Genomic DNA, 14075 nt, shown 5'->3' on the forward strand with positions numbered 1-14075 from the left:
ACGTCCCCACCACCTCCCGTGTCAGTATTAGGTGAGACAGAATACGAGGTGGAGAAAATTCTGGACTCAAGAAGGGTTAGGAACTCTTTGCAGTATCTGATTGACTGGAAGGGATACGGACCGGAGGAGAGATGCTGGATTCCGGCAAGACAGGTGCATGCTCAAGAGCTGGTACAGGAATTTCATACGAATTTCCCCAATAAACCAGGGGTAGAGTGCCCGGAGGACACTCCTCAGGGGGGGGGTAGTGTAACGATACAACCTGATCCCCGTGCCTGCGACGAGTCGGGCTCTTCCGGCTTGCGTTCCACGCCGGCTCAGTCTGCGGCTGCGGGCGGAGGCGTGCGTTCCAAAGGACGCATGGGACGTACGCGTTCAGCCTATGCAAGCAGGCGGCAGGCGTACCGGAAGTGACGCGTCGGAACGTACGCGTCTGACGCGGCGGAAGTGACGCATGCGGTAAGCTTATAAGCGTTTCCGGAACGCGGCCGCACGCCTGTTATAGCGTGTATTTTGCCACATATAGGCTAGTGTGAGCTTACTCCAGACTTTGCTATTGTGATAAGTCTATGTTAGGTTTCTGAGTCCCAGCATTGCTTTTGGCTAGGTTAGCCTGAGTTCCTGGCTGCTGCGACTCAGTTCCAGTCATTGCTCCCTGATCTGATACCTGTGAATGACCCGGCTTGTAGTTAGACCACTCTCTGTTTTGTCCCTTTGTACTTCAGTCATCTGACACCAGTGTTTGACCCGGCTTGTATTCGACCATTCTTGATCTTGTCCCTGTCTGCCATCTGATTCTGATAACGACCCGGCTTGCATTAGACCTTCCGCCTGTCTCTCTGCAACTCTGCAGGGCAGGAACCGGTGCCAGCCGTGACAGTACGGTCGTCTGACCGTTACAGTTATTTGCAGAAAGACTGAAGCCTCTAGTAAGAGCGCTTCGTTTTTTTCTGCTGGGGACACGGATCGGTGATCGGGAACCATGTTCCCGTTCACTGATCCCAGGGCTACCGGGGGACAGCACAGGGGCACGGGGGCGCACCCGCGATCGCGCAGGGGAGCGCGCCGAAGCGCGGCACCGCAGCAGAGCAGCCGCCTGGACGTGAGGATCACATCTGGGCGGCTGAAATGGTTAAAATATAGAGTGTGGTTCCTAAACTGCAAATATGACAGAATGATGCAATGTTATAAAAAAAATTATATAACTGAAATTAAAATGAGACTCTTTTCTTTGCTACTTATGTTCTATTGTGGTCAGGGGGGTGGTTGGATTTAGGGATGGGTAAAGGGGGGCTCATACAGGGGGTGGGTTAGGTTTAGGGATTAATATTGGTGGAGATTGTGGTCAGGGGGGGGGGGGGGGGGGTTGGAATTAGGCAAGGGTAGAGTAAGGCTCATATGAGAGGAGGGTTAGGTTTAGGGGTTAATATTGGTGGAGATTGTGGCTGGGAGTTGGATGGAGTTAGGGATGGGTAGAGAAAGGCTTGTATCAGGGGAGGGTTCCGTTAGGTCATTGTAAAATACTGGTAATCGTTACTAATATTTTACCTTTTGGATTAGCAGCAGACATTTTCCCCGTTGCCTTATGTCAGCGTAGGTATAAAATCCTCAGGGAATAACATTTTTTTAGAACATACTATGAAAAGATAATTGTTGCAAAATATATTGCTTTATCTTACAGTGTCTCAGGCAAATGTTTCTGTCACTATGTATGTGCATGTGGTTTGCAGCGCAGATAACGTGTTAGGGATGTGTATGCGGTCTCTGCTATTGTTGCATACTTGACATACTTCACACCTGCTGTGAGCTGGTGGCTAGAGCTGCAGGAAGACATGATGGTAGTAGCCTCAGGTGCCTCATTTTTGGCAAGTTTACAGATGCAAGCTGTCAACATTTACTACGAAAATTTCTGTGATTATTTTGATATTTAGGTTCTGAAGAATCTCCAGAAGATTGCTATAGTGCAATACACCGGTATAAAGTGTTCAGTGGTTCACTGATAGGACCATGATGCTAATCTCATACAAAGGATAGCCACAGCGTACAAGAGGTGTGAGCGTGGGGGAGGGGGGGCTAGTAACACGCATTGCTATAGTAACGTATGCTACACTGCTAATGGGATAACGCCCAGGTCACCCTCTGAGCTAGTAACACGCATTGCTATAGTAACGCACACTACCCTACTAATGGGATAACGCCCAGTGCACCCACTGAGCTAGTAACATGCATTGCTATAGTAACGCACGCTACCCTGCTAATGGGATAACACCCAGTGCACCCCCGGAGCTAGTAACACGCATTGCTATAGTAACGTACGCTACCCTGCTAATGGGATAACACCCAGTGCACCCACTGAGCTAGTAACACGCATTGCTATAGTAACGTACGCTACCCTGCTAATGGGATAACACCCAGTGCACCCACTGAGCTAGTAACATGCATTGCTATAGTAACGCACGCTACCCTGCTAATGGGATAACACCCAGTGCACCCCCTGAGCTAGTAACATGCATTGCTATAGTAACGCACGCTACCCTGCTAATGGGATAACACCCAGTGCACCCTCTGAGCTAGTAACACGCATTGCTATAGTAACGCACGCTACCATGCTAATGAGTTAACGGCCAGTGCTCCTCCTGTGCTAGTAATGGTAAAATTGTATTTTTACTGTAGTAGAACATTTCACCTTTTAAGTTGAATTGCTGAAATTGAATTGCATAATATTCAAATTTTTTGAGTTTTACCTGTACATATTCTAAGCAGCTAATAAGTGGTGTGAATTGACCATATACAGGGCTGTCCAATAACTGGAGTGTGAAAAATGACAAACCTGCATACACAAGTAAAAGCTATGACACAGAAGGAAAGAGCCCAAGGTGACAATGTAAAACACCTTACCATGACGCTACACTTCCTATGTTTTATTAAAGAATATTTTGTGCTGCCTGTAATGGTGGATATGACTGTACCTCTTTTCAGGATGACACTGTCTTGTGGGACCTTCCCTCCAGTCTCCAAAGTGGAGCAATTCCAACGCTGTCCTTTTAACTGGTGCTGACATTCGTGGATGGCAATCTGGATGCCCTGGATGGCTGAAGCTGTCACATCCGGGTTCCTCACACACAGGCCCATCTGACGCTTACTTAGGCCAGGCAATGTCAAACAGACAGTATTGGGGGTCAGTATGGGGTCATTGGGTAGCTTCAGTCCCAAGATATCGTTGCACAGAACTCTGAAAAGGAGAAGAGAGAGGAATGAACATTAAGGAACACAACCTGGAAACATTTCAGTGGCATTTGTTTTATCTCCAGCGACTATGAAAACCATGTGAAAATAAGTGTAATTATATAAAAAGCTCACCTTAGGCTACTCTAATTCCCTAAACAAGGAGGATAGGTAGGTAGTCCTTAAATGACCACTATTGCTAACATTTGTACATCCAAAATACTAGTGTACACATACTTATAAGAAGTACATTTCTCCCATCATAATATTCAGTATAAATTACTTTTCTGCTATGCCGTTGTCGCTTACAGTAGGCAGTAAAAATCTGACAGATCTGACAGGTTTTTGACTAGTCCATCTTCTCATAGGGGACGCTCAGTGCAGCATTTCCTTTATCTACAAAAGGAATCCCTAGAAAGGATCTATACAAGGATTCCTACCAGCCTCCCTAATCCCTTGCACACTATTTCAGCAGTGGGGCTGAGCAACTGCCATTTATTGGATGCTTTTTGAAAGTAAAAAAGAGTATTGAGTATTACCCATAAGGAGATAGACTAGTCGAAAGCCTGTCAGATCTGACATAGCTAATAGTGACCACTAATGATCCAATCTTTTTTCATGCAATCTTACCAAATCTATGTATTAAAAGGATAAACCGGGTGAATATATTGAATGGATACTTTAGTCAGTCCCTTATATTACATAGAAATGGTGTGATTAAAGATAAAAGTCCAATACCCTTAGCAACCAGATGCAGACAACTGGCTTATGTGTTTCATTCTATTGCTAGCTCATGATCATAAAGGCGATGATAGTTTTGGTGATTACTGTTATATGTTTATATAGCACTGACTTTTCTGCAGTACTTTACAGAGTAATACAACACATACATAGGTATCACTCTCCAAGAGAAAGGGCCTAGAAGCTATATAGGGTTTTATTGTGGCAATCCTTCGGGCCTCTTGCACACTGCAAGTGATTCCGATTCAGATTCCGCTTTTTAATCAGTTTTTACATCCGATTCAGATTCTGATTTGCATAGGAGCAAACTGCAAATCGGAATCTGAATCGGATGTAAAAACTGATTAAAAAGCGGAATCTGAATCGGAATCACTTGCAGTGTGCACATATCCATTTCTGTCAGTTGAGCGAATATGTGACCTCAGTATTTTGAACCTTATTAAAGGATAACTGATGTGAAAATAAACTTATGATATCATGAATTGTATGTGTAATACAGCTAAGAAATAGAACATTAGGAGCAGATATATGAGCCTCATATTGCTTTCAGGACAGGAAGAATTAAGAAACTTCAGTTGTTAACTATGCAAATGAGCTTCTCCAACCAAGCGTGTCAGCTACAGTGCTGTTTTCTGAAGCACTTAAACATAAAAGAAACCGTGAGAAACAGCTTCAGATAAGATTTTACTGCATGGAAGTTCAAACAATCATTAGCTCTGCTCTGTTTCATAGTTTAAAATACAGTGTGTGGTTTGTAATTGCAAATATGACAGAATGATGCAATGTTATAAAAAAAAAAAAGCATTTTCTTTGCTTCTAATGTTCTATTAATTATCCGTACTACACATACAATTCATTATATCACAAGTAGTTTTTTTTTTCGCTTCAGTGTCACTATAAATTTTAATATTATCCATTAAAATAAAAACCCGTGATCACTTTGTTAAACAGTGTATCAACAAAATATACAGACATTGAGAAACTGTCGTGAAAATCTTAAAACGCATACAAATAAAAAGTACATTTCTTCCAGAGTAAATTGAGCCATACATGAATTTTCTCCTTTGTTGGTGTCACTTAGAGTAGGTAATAGAAATCTGACATTTCCGACAGGTTTTGGGTTAGTCCATCTCTTCATGGGGGATTCTCAGCATGGCCTGTATTCTTTATAAAGACATTCCCTGACAAAGATTTATACAATGATGCTGGACAGCCTCCCTGCTCACCGTACATTTTATTGGCAGTTGTACGGAGCAACTGCCATTCACTAAGTGTTTTTAAAAATAAAGAAAAACCTATGTTCCCCCCTATGAGAAGATGGGCTAGTCCAAAATCTGTCGGTAATGTCAGATTTCTACTACTTACTGTAAGTGACAGCACAGGACAGCATAGGAGAAAGTAATTTATGGCTCATTTAACTTCGGAAGAAACATATTTCTTATTTGTATATGGTAACATGTATTTTAACTTTTAAGATTTTTGCGACAGAGGTCCTCTAGCATTATACCCAGGGCCGGATTTCTGGAAAGGCCTCAAAGGCCACGGCCTAGGGCGATAAAATCAGATAAGATAAGAAGGGCGGCATGACTTGGAGAGAGAAGAGGTCATATGTCAAAATTAATCACCTCTTCTGGTCCCGCAGCGCAGCCAGCCATCGCCCTGCTCTGCACTAATAGCTGAATTCCAGAGTTCCCCAATTCCGGCAAGTCTCTCTCTCAATCAACATCTGCTGTCACCTCATCTGATGATCAATTTCTCTTATCATGATCATACAAGTTGATGTGAGAAATACCAGGGATTTACATTACAAAGCAGATAGAACTAAGTTCCGCTGAGTTTTAATGCAGGCATTCAAAGACATCAGTGAACCCTGCTAATTTCTTCACTTTCTCCTTTACAGTTGTGACACTGACCCCAGCAACTGTAAATTACACTTTCTTATCTCTAGTCTACTTAAATTTATGGCTTTAGGGTTTTTTTTTCTTCCTAGCCAGCAGTGGTCTCAGTTAACTCTTTCCTGGCTCATTTTCTGTTCCTATCATCTATGAGAGGAATAAAAATGCTGTTTGCTTTACTTTCATTGCTAAACTGTCACTGTCACCTGAGCTGTTACTACCTCTATGCTAGTCTGTATAGTTTGGCATCCTTCTCCTTTCCTGTAGCAGTAAAGCATTGTACCATTTTAGCCACAGCGAAAGCAGAGAGTTTTGAATGAGGATGATACCATTTATTGGCTTAAAAGAAAAAAAGTAATCTTTCTGTGAATAAGCCTTCTTAAGACTTTGTTCCTGTATACTGTCAATATGTTAGAGTACACCACCATATGTACTTTCAACATTCAAAAGAGATACATAGATTTTTCAAATATAAATAAATATCATTCAGATGCTTTAAAGTGGAGCTGAACTCTTGCACAGGACAGAAGGAAACATAGAAAAATCTACCTTGTATTTTTTTTAGAGAGCCTGTGTAATTCCCCCTCATCTGTGTCTAATCTGACGTTGTAATTTGATCTCTCCTGTGTCCCCTGACTGCCACAACATCTAAGCTAATTTGAAAGCACAGGATGTTAATATGTCTGCTTCCATGAAAGCAGGAAGTAGACACTGCCGATTTATTGCAGGATTTGTATCAGCTGTAACAAAGAAATGTTTTTTAAAGGTTATTATGTTATTGTGTATCTTTTGAAGCAGAGAGGAAGTTCTGAGTTCAGGTCCGCTCTAATTACAACCAAACATCCAAAGTGGGTATTGACAGGATGTTTGCTACTTACCTGTTCTCTGTTTCTCTCCATTGAGCTGTCCTGTCACCTGTTTATGGCTATGACTGCAGCCAGTCGCACAGAGGACAAAGAAGCAGCGCATGCTCTGGCCACTCACGCTCCCTGTCACCTGTTTGTGGCTCTGACTGCAGCCAGTCTCACAGAGGACAAAGAAGCAGCGCATGCTCTGGCCACTCACGCTCCCTGTCACCTGTTTGTGGCTCTGACTGCAGCCAGTCTCACAGAGGACAAAGAAGCAGCGCATGCTCTGGCCACTCACGCTCCCTGTCACCTGTATGTGGCTATGACTGCAGCCAGTTGCACAGAGGACAAAGAAGCAGCGCATGCTCTGGCCACTCACGCTCCCTGTCACCTGTTTGTGGCTCTGACTGCAGCCAGTCTCACAGAGGACAAAGAAGCAGCGCATGCTCTGGCCACTCACGCTCCCTGTCACCTGTTTGTGGCTATGACTGCAGCCAGTCGCACAGAGGACAAAGAAGCAGCGCATGCTCTGGCCACTCACGCTCCCTGTCACCTGTTTGTGGCTCTGACTGCAGCCAGTCTCACAGAGGACAAAGAAGCAGCGCATGCTCTGGCCACTCACGCTCCCTGTCACCTGTTTGTGGCTATGACTGCAGCCAGTCGCACAGAGGACAAAGAAGCAGCGCATGCTCTGGCCACTCACGCTCCCTGTCACCTGTTTGTGGCTCTGACTGCAGCCAGTCTCACAGAGGAAAAAGAAGCAGCGCATGCTCTGGCCACTCACGCTCCCTGTCACCTGTTTGTGGCTATGACTGCAGCCAGTCGCACAGAGGACAAAGAAGCAGCGCATGCTCTGGCCACTTGCGACTTGCGCAAGTTTTCTGCTCCTGCCCAGATGTGCACATCAACCAACGCCAGTATAGTGTTATGCATTCTTGACAAGTACATATATCAGCGTCATTTCTCAAGTATGCATTCCCAGAACACTATTGGCTGCTGTGCACATTCGGGCAGGAGCACAAATTGCAGGAATTATTGAGCAGACAGAGCATCCTCTGATTCTTGGCTGAATGGGAGGCAGAGCAGCACAACTGAAATGAGCCCATTCAAACCAATGATCGATAGCCAGTGTTGGTCAGAATGTTTTTTGGTAGTGGTGGTGGTGGCGGGGGGGCGGTAGATGACAGCAGGCCTAGGGCACTGGAAAGTACAAATCCGGCCCTGATTATACCTTTATCGCATTAGTTATGCTCTACATAATTGGTCTTCACAAATGTAGCCAGACCTCTACATAAAGTGCCTGACGCACATATAGCTGCACTAGCTGCACTTCTGACATCACAGGAGCTGGAAATGAGATATATCTGCTTAAAAATACTTCGCCCAAAAATCGCAAATGCAACATCAAATCAATATTGTGTCAACATCAGCAGCATGACTGCCATGGGCGTCCACAGAAAATTTTCCGGGGGGCAAAAAGGCGGGGAATAAGTGTCGCGCCACGCCAAAGATTCCGATGTAGTTGTGCAAGCGCGCCGAAAAATATGAGGGCTAAGTTGTGCACGCTGAAAAAAGGATGTGGCCATGGACCAGAATGTGGGTGTGGTCGCGGGTGGAGACAAATTCACATGAACTTAGCAATGTGGGACATTAGATTAGGACAGTGGTGGCAAACCTTTTGGAGGCCGAGTGCCCAAACTGCAACCCAAAAGTCACTTATCTATCGCAAAATGGCAACAGCAATTTATACTAAATACAAACTTTTTAACTCATACATGAACGGAAGTATACGGAAATGTGCAGTTTTATGTGTGAACCAATCCTGTCCTGTCAGTTTTGTATCAGTTTTATATCAGTTTTCCATGGGTGTGTTCACACATAAAAGGTGAACATTTCCAGTCCAGTCAGGTAAAACGGATGCCAAACGGACAGAACAGGACTGGACTGGACATGCAGATTTATGTGTGAACCAAGCCTTAGTGAGAAAGGCCACTATAGCAAAGTCTACCAGAACAGAAGCCCTCCAGAGAATGGCAGCTAATGGAAAATAGATGCTAACAGCTCTGATTAGCTCCCATTATAGATTGGGGCTCATACTGTGATGTCTAACAAATAACTGCAGTGTATTTCTTAATTTGAAAAGTACATATCGTGCCTTGGCAATCAGTTATGTGTAATTTCTACTGAGATAAGAATCCCAATCTACATCCTCCTTGTAACAGATGTACATGAAGCCATTAAAAGCAGGATAGGACCTGTCAAATACATTGGTAATAAATAAAAATAAAAATGTGAGGCCCGAAGAAAATTACATTCCAGTGAATGTTCTCTCCCATTACTCTAGGCACTTGTTTTATTTGCTACTGTCTGATCCTAGCAATGCGTATGTGAAGGAAGGTGTGAGAAATGACTGGCATTGCTTGTCACAGCACAACATGCTGTCTAGCAAGGGAATGTGTGAGGGAAGAGGTGACAGAACAGAACAGGTGACCCTGGCTTTCCCACAGCTGCGGTTGCAGGAGGGTTAAGCTGCGGTCTGCTCATCTTGCCCTGGGTGGGGACAGAAGACCTGGCCGCCGTCAGAAACTCTGTGGGACGCTCCCTGCAGGGTGGGAATATATTTGTCTTCACTGTGGAACCAGGGCTCAGCAATTTCTCTTTGGCTGTAGGAGGGGCAGGAAAACAGAACTCTCAGCCAAGGGACCAAACGACAGATCAAAACATGCCCATGCTGAAGGGAAAATAATTCATGTTTTATAACCTCAGTATAAAAGCAGCTTCTTTTTTTTTTTTTTTTAAGCAGGAAATAAAAAAAGCAATAAAACACATGCAGGAATACATTATGGACAAATATGTTAACAAATAAGACACATACAATACAAGGTAAAAAAGTGAGGGCATCTGGGTCAAAGAAAGACATTCACAATAGAATGATTTCAGTATTCCAGGTATGTACATCAGAGCACCCCATAAAAATACATAGAACATAACAACTTACACTAACCTCCCTCTTATGTCTAACACTAGCCCCCAACCTACACCTAACAGTATCCCCCACCTACATCCAACACTAGCCCCCCACCTACACCTAACACTCGCCCCCCACCTACACCTAAAACTATCCCCCCACCTACATCCAACACTAGCCCCCCACCTACACCTAACAGTATCCACCACCTACATCCAACACTAGCCCCCCACCTACACCTAACACTCGCCCCCCACCTACACCTAAAACTATCCCCCCACCTACATCCAACACTAGCCCCCCACCTACACCTAACAGTATCCCCCACCTACATCCAACACTAGCCCTCCACCTACACCTAACACTCGCCCCCCACCTACACCTAAAACTATCCCCCCACCTACATCCAACACTCGCCCCCACCTACACCTAACAGTATCCCCCACCTACATCCAACACTAGCCCCCCACCTACACCTAACACTAGCCCCCCACCTACACCTAACACTAGCCCCCCACCTACACCTAATACTCGTCCCCCACCTACACCTAAAACTATCCCCCCACCTACATCCAACACTAGCCACCCACTTACATCCAACACTAGCCCCCCACCTACACCCAACCCTAGCCCCCCACCTACACCCAACACTAGTCCCCGCATACACACAAAAAAGGCACATTGATATTTGGGTGCCCAGTAATGCCGATAGTAAAATTTTGGTATTTATTACCAATATTTCACTATTAAAGTGTAAAATATAGGTATTAAATACCAATACTTTACTATGGTCAAACCTAACCCTACTCTCACACAGAATGCTCCCTCCAATGCCTCCCCCATACACATTACCTGTCTAATGCCTGGGGGACACACACACACACACACTACCTGTCTAATCCTAACACCCAAGCCCCCCCCCCCCCCCCCCCCACACACACACACTTACTACCTGTCTGGCCCTGACACCTAAACCCTGCCCCCCCCCCCCCCTCCATGCATTTTGCAGGAGGTGGTTAAACTCATTTTTCAGTAGAAAAATACATCGATGTACATAAATCTGTACATGTGTCCTGAAAGTGGGACAGAAGGACTGGGTTCCCAAAGAGGGACTGTCCCTCCAAAAAAGGGACAGCTGGGAGCTATGCATACTGGCAGCTACAAATTGTAACAATTGTCATAGTCCCCAGGGGCGTACATTTGAAATCGGCGCCGGTAGACTTGGGCGCAGGATACAGCGTTATATAGCTGATCCTGCTTCTGCACAAGTCCGGGCCGATTTAATTACTATTCCCCCTCCAGGCCGACATGGATAGTAGGGAAATGAAATAATTCGGCTTCCAGCGATTGCTGGAGGCCGAATTATTATGTTTTTAAGCAACTTCGGCTCTGTCTTCTGACGGAGCCGACGTTACTCACTGAGCACTTCAATAGGAATGATTCCTATTGAAGTCTATGGAGGCGCCGGCTGCGCCCAAATCTAGCAGCGCTGAAAAGCACTGCTTCGTCCCCAGGGCCGGGCCGAGGCATAGGCTGGAGAGGCTCCAGCCTCAGGGCGCAGTGTAAGAGGGGGCGCACAATTCATTCAGCTGTCATTCCTAATTGTGTATGAAGCAGAAAGAAATAAGAAAAGGGGATACATGGCAGTGACTGCAAGCCAGATAACTAGATATTAAGGTGTTGGGGAGGTTGTGGGCCCTGTGGCCCTCTTAGTCTAATAGCAATCAGTGTGTGACAGCTGGGGTGGGAGGGATGGAGGGGCGCACTTTGGTGTCTCAGCCTTGGGTGCTGGAGGACCTTGTCCCGGCTCTGATAGTCCCTACACATGCCATGCTTCATGTCTCTTTACACATAGCTAATCAATGTATGAGCATGTGCAGTGCATGCAGCAAGTATATTGCCTGAATGGTAAGTATAAATCACTGACATCTCTCAGGTAGGGATGGTCAATGAGATGCAAAAAATGCAGGATTATGCTAAATTCTGTATGCAAATTAAAACATGGATTTGATCGGTCCATTTTCAAGCTGCATAAATATGCATACAAATGGTACATAGTTCTGCATCAACTTGGGGTTCTGTGCATCAGCATCTCATTGACCACCTCTTCTCTCTAGCAGCTCAGAGATATTTCCAAATGATCAACCTTAGATTAGAGCAAATATATGAATCAGCATTCCATTATGCATAGCTCCCAGCAGACAGTCCCTCTTTGGGGGACTGTAACAATCATGTCTATGTGATCTGATCATTGATAAGTCTGATCACTAGTGATGGGCCGAACCTCCGATTTTAGGTTCGCGAACTTCCGCGAAAGGTTCGGTTCGCGGAAAAGTTCGCGAACCGCAATAGACTTCAATGGGGAGGCGAACTTTGAAAAATAGAAAAAATTATGCTGGCCACAAAAGTGATGGAAAAGATGTTTCAAGGGGTCTAACACCTGGAGGGGGGCATGGCGGAGTGGGATACATGCCAAAAGTCCCGGGGAAAAATCTGGATGTGACGCAAAGCAGCGTTTTAAGGGCAGAAATCACATTGAATGCTAAATTGCATGCCTAACGTGCTTTCAAACATCTTGCATGTGTATACATCAATCAGGTAGTGTAATTAGAGTACTGCTTCACACTGACGCACCAAACTAACTGTGTAACGCACCGCAAGTTACCAGCTGTTTGTGTAGTGACGGCCATGCTGGACTACTGCGCAACATGGCGAGATTGCTCTTCCTCACTCAGTGATGTCAGGTAATGTGTGACTGCCTTCTCAACTTTCCATGGCATTGTTAAAAAGCTTATGTTTTGTTTTTAAATTACATTTTCTACTTGTAGCGGTACTTGTTCAGTACCGCTACAATGAGAATCCTATGGAGGCGGGCAAGTCTGGCATTGTGACCCTGGGTAATGGCCGGGGAATGAGGGATGGAATCCGGTGTGGAGCCTGAGCAACGGCTACCACTACACATCCAAGGAGGGCAGCAGTCAGGCATGCACGCCCGCCCCATGGTAGTGACCAAAAATAACAATACAGGAGGACTACCGAGGACTTGCTGTATTTGAAATGAATGTACTTTAAATCCTTTAACGAGAACCAGTTATGGCGGGCAAAGATGACACCACATTCCTTTCACGAGAATCATATGGAGGCGGGCAAGTCTGCCATTTGTGACCCCGGGTAATGGCCGGGGAATGAGGGATGGAATCCGGTGTGGAGCCTGAGCAACGGCTACCACTACACAGGCAAGGAGGGCAGCAGGCAGGCATGCAAAATAACAATACAGGAGGACTATCGAGGGCTTGCTGTATTTGAAATGAATGTACTTTAAATCCTTTAACGAGAACCAGTTATGGCGGGCAAAGATTACACCACATTCCTTTCACGAGAATCATATGGAGGCAGGCAAGTCTGACATTGTCACCACGGGTAATGGGCGGGGAATGAAGGTTGGATTCCGGCCCGAAGTGGGAGCCTGCTGAGACCCATGCTGTAGCTGCCCTGACCGTGCTTTGCAGACCAGGCATCTGTGATCAGATGGACCCTTGACCCAGCGGAAGACAAACCAAGTCGAAAGCATTTGCCAAGAATATTTTACGTAGGGCCAATTTTTTGCCTTTTTTTTCAATTGTTTGAAACTGTAGATGGTTGTATTTTTAAATTGTTTGAAAATGTAGATGGTTGTATTTTTAAATTGTTTTAAAAAATGTAGATGGTTGTATTTTCAAATTGTTTGAAAATGTAGATGGTTGTATTTTTAAATTGTTTGAAAATGTAGATGGTTGTATTTTTCAATTGTTTTAAAATGTAGATGGTTGTATTGCGTTCCAGAGTTGGAGCCTGAAAACGGCTACCACCACACATCCAGGCAGGCAGGCATGCACGCCCGCCCCGAGGTAGTGACCAAAAATAACAATACAGGACTCAGGAGGACCTTTTGAGGCCCTAATTGTAATGAATCAACTTTAAATCCTTTAACGGGAATCCGTTATGGAGGGCAAGTCTGATGGTGCTTTCACTGCGATTCACCAGGTTGGTCTCCGGCGAGAATCTGTTATGGAGGTCAAGTCTGCCATCGTGACCACTGACCATGGCTAATGGTGGGGGAACCCTTCCTGGTGTGATTCCGGTCCGGAGTTGTAGCCTAACAAACGGCTCCCACCACACATCCAGGCAAGGAGGGCAGCAGGCAGGCATGCCCGCCCCGAGGTAGTGACCAAAAATAACAATACAGGAGGACTATCGAGGGCTTGCTGTATTTGAAATGAATGTACTTTAAATCCTTTAACGAGAACCAGTTATGGTGGACAAAGATGACACCACATTCCTTTCACGAGAATCATATGGAGGCGGACAAGTCTGACATTGTCACCACGGGTAATGGGCGGGGAATGAAGGTTGGATTCT

The 14075-nt window shown here is 45.2% G+C and overlaps 1 protein-coding gene across 3 annotated transcripts in view; it reads right to left on the reverse strand.

The window, feature by feature from the left end:
* Positions 1 to 14075, reverse strand: part of WNT10B (Wnt family member 10B) — a 124069-nt gene that overhangs the window by 28624 nt on the left and 81370 nt on the right. For all 3 annotated transcript variants that reach the window (XM_068267689.1, XM_068267688.1, XM_068267690.1), the window contains exon 3: positions 2970 to 3232. In XM_068267689.1, the coding sequence (XP_068123790.1) occupies positions 2970 to 3232 (263 nt within the window). The remainder of the gene's footprint in view (positions 1 to 2969; positions 3233 to 14075) is intronic.

Source organism: Hyperolius riggenbachi, chromosome 2 (genome assembly GCF_040937935.1).
Source record: "Hyperolius riggenbachi isolate aHypRig1 chromosome 2, aHypRig1.pri, whole genome shotgun sequence".
NCBI classification, from domain to species: Eukaryota; Metazoa; Chordata; class Amphibia; order Anura; family Hyperoliidae; genus Hyperolius; species Hyperolius riggenbachi.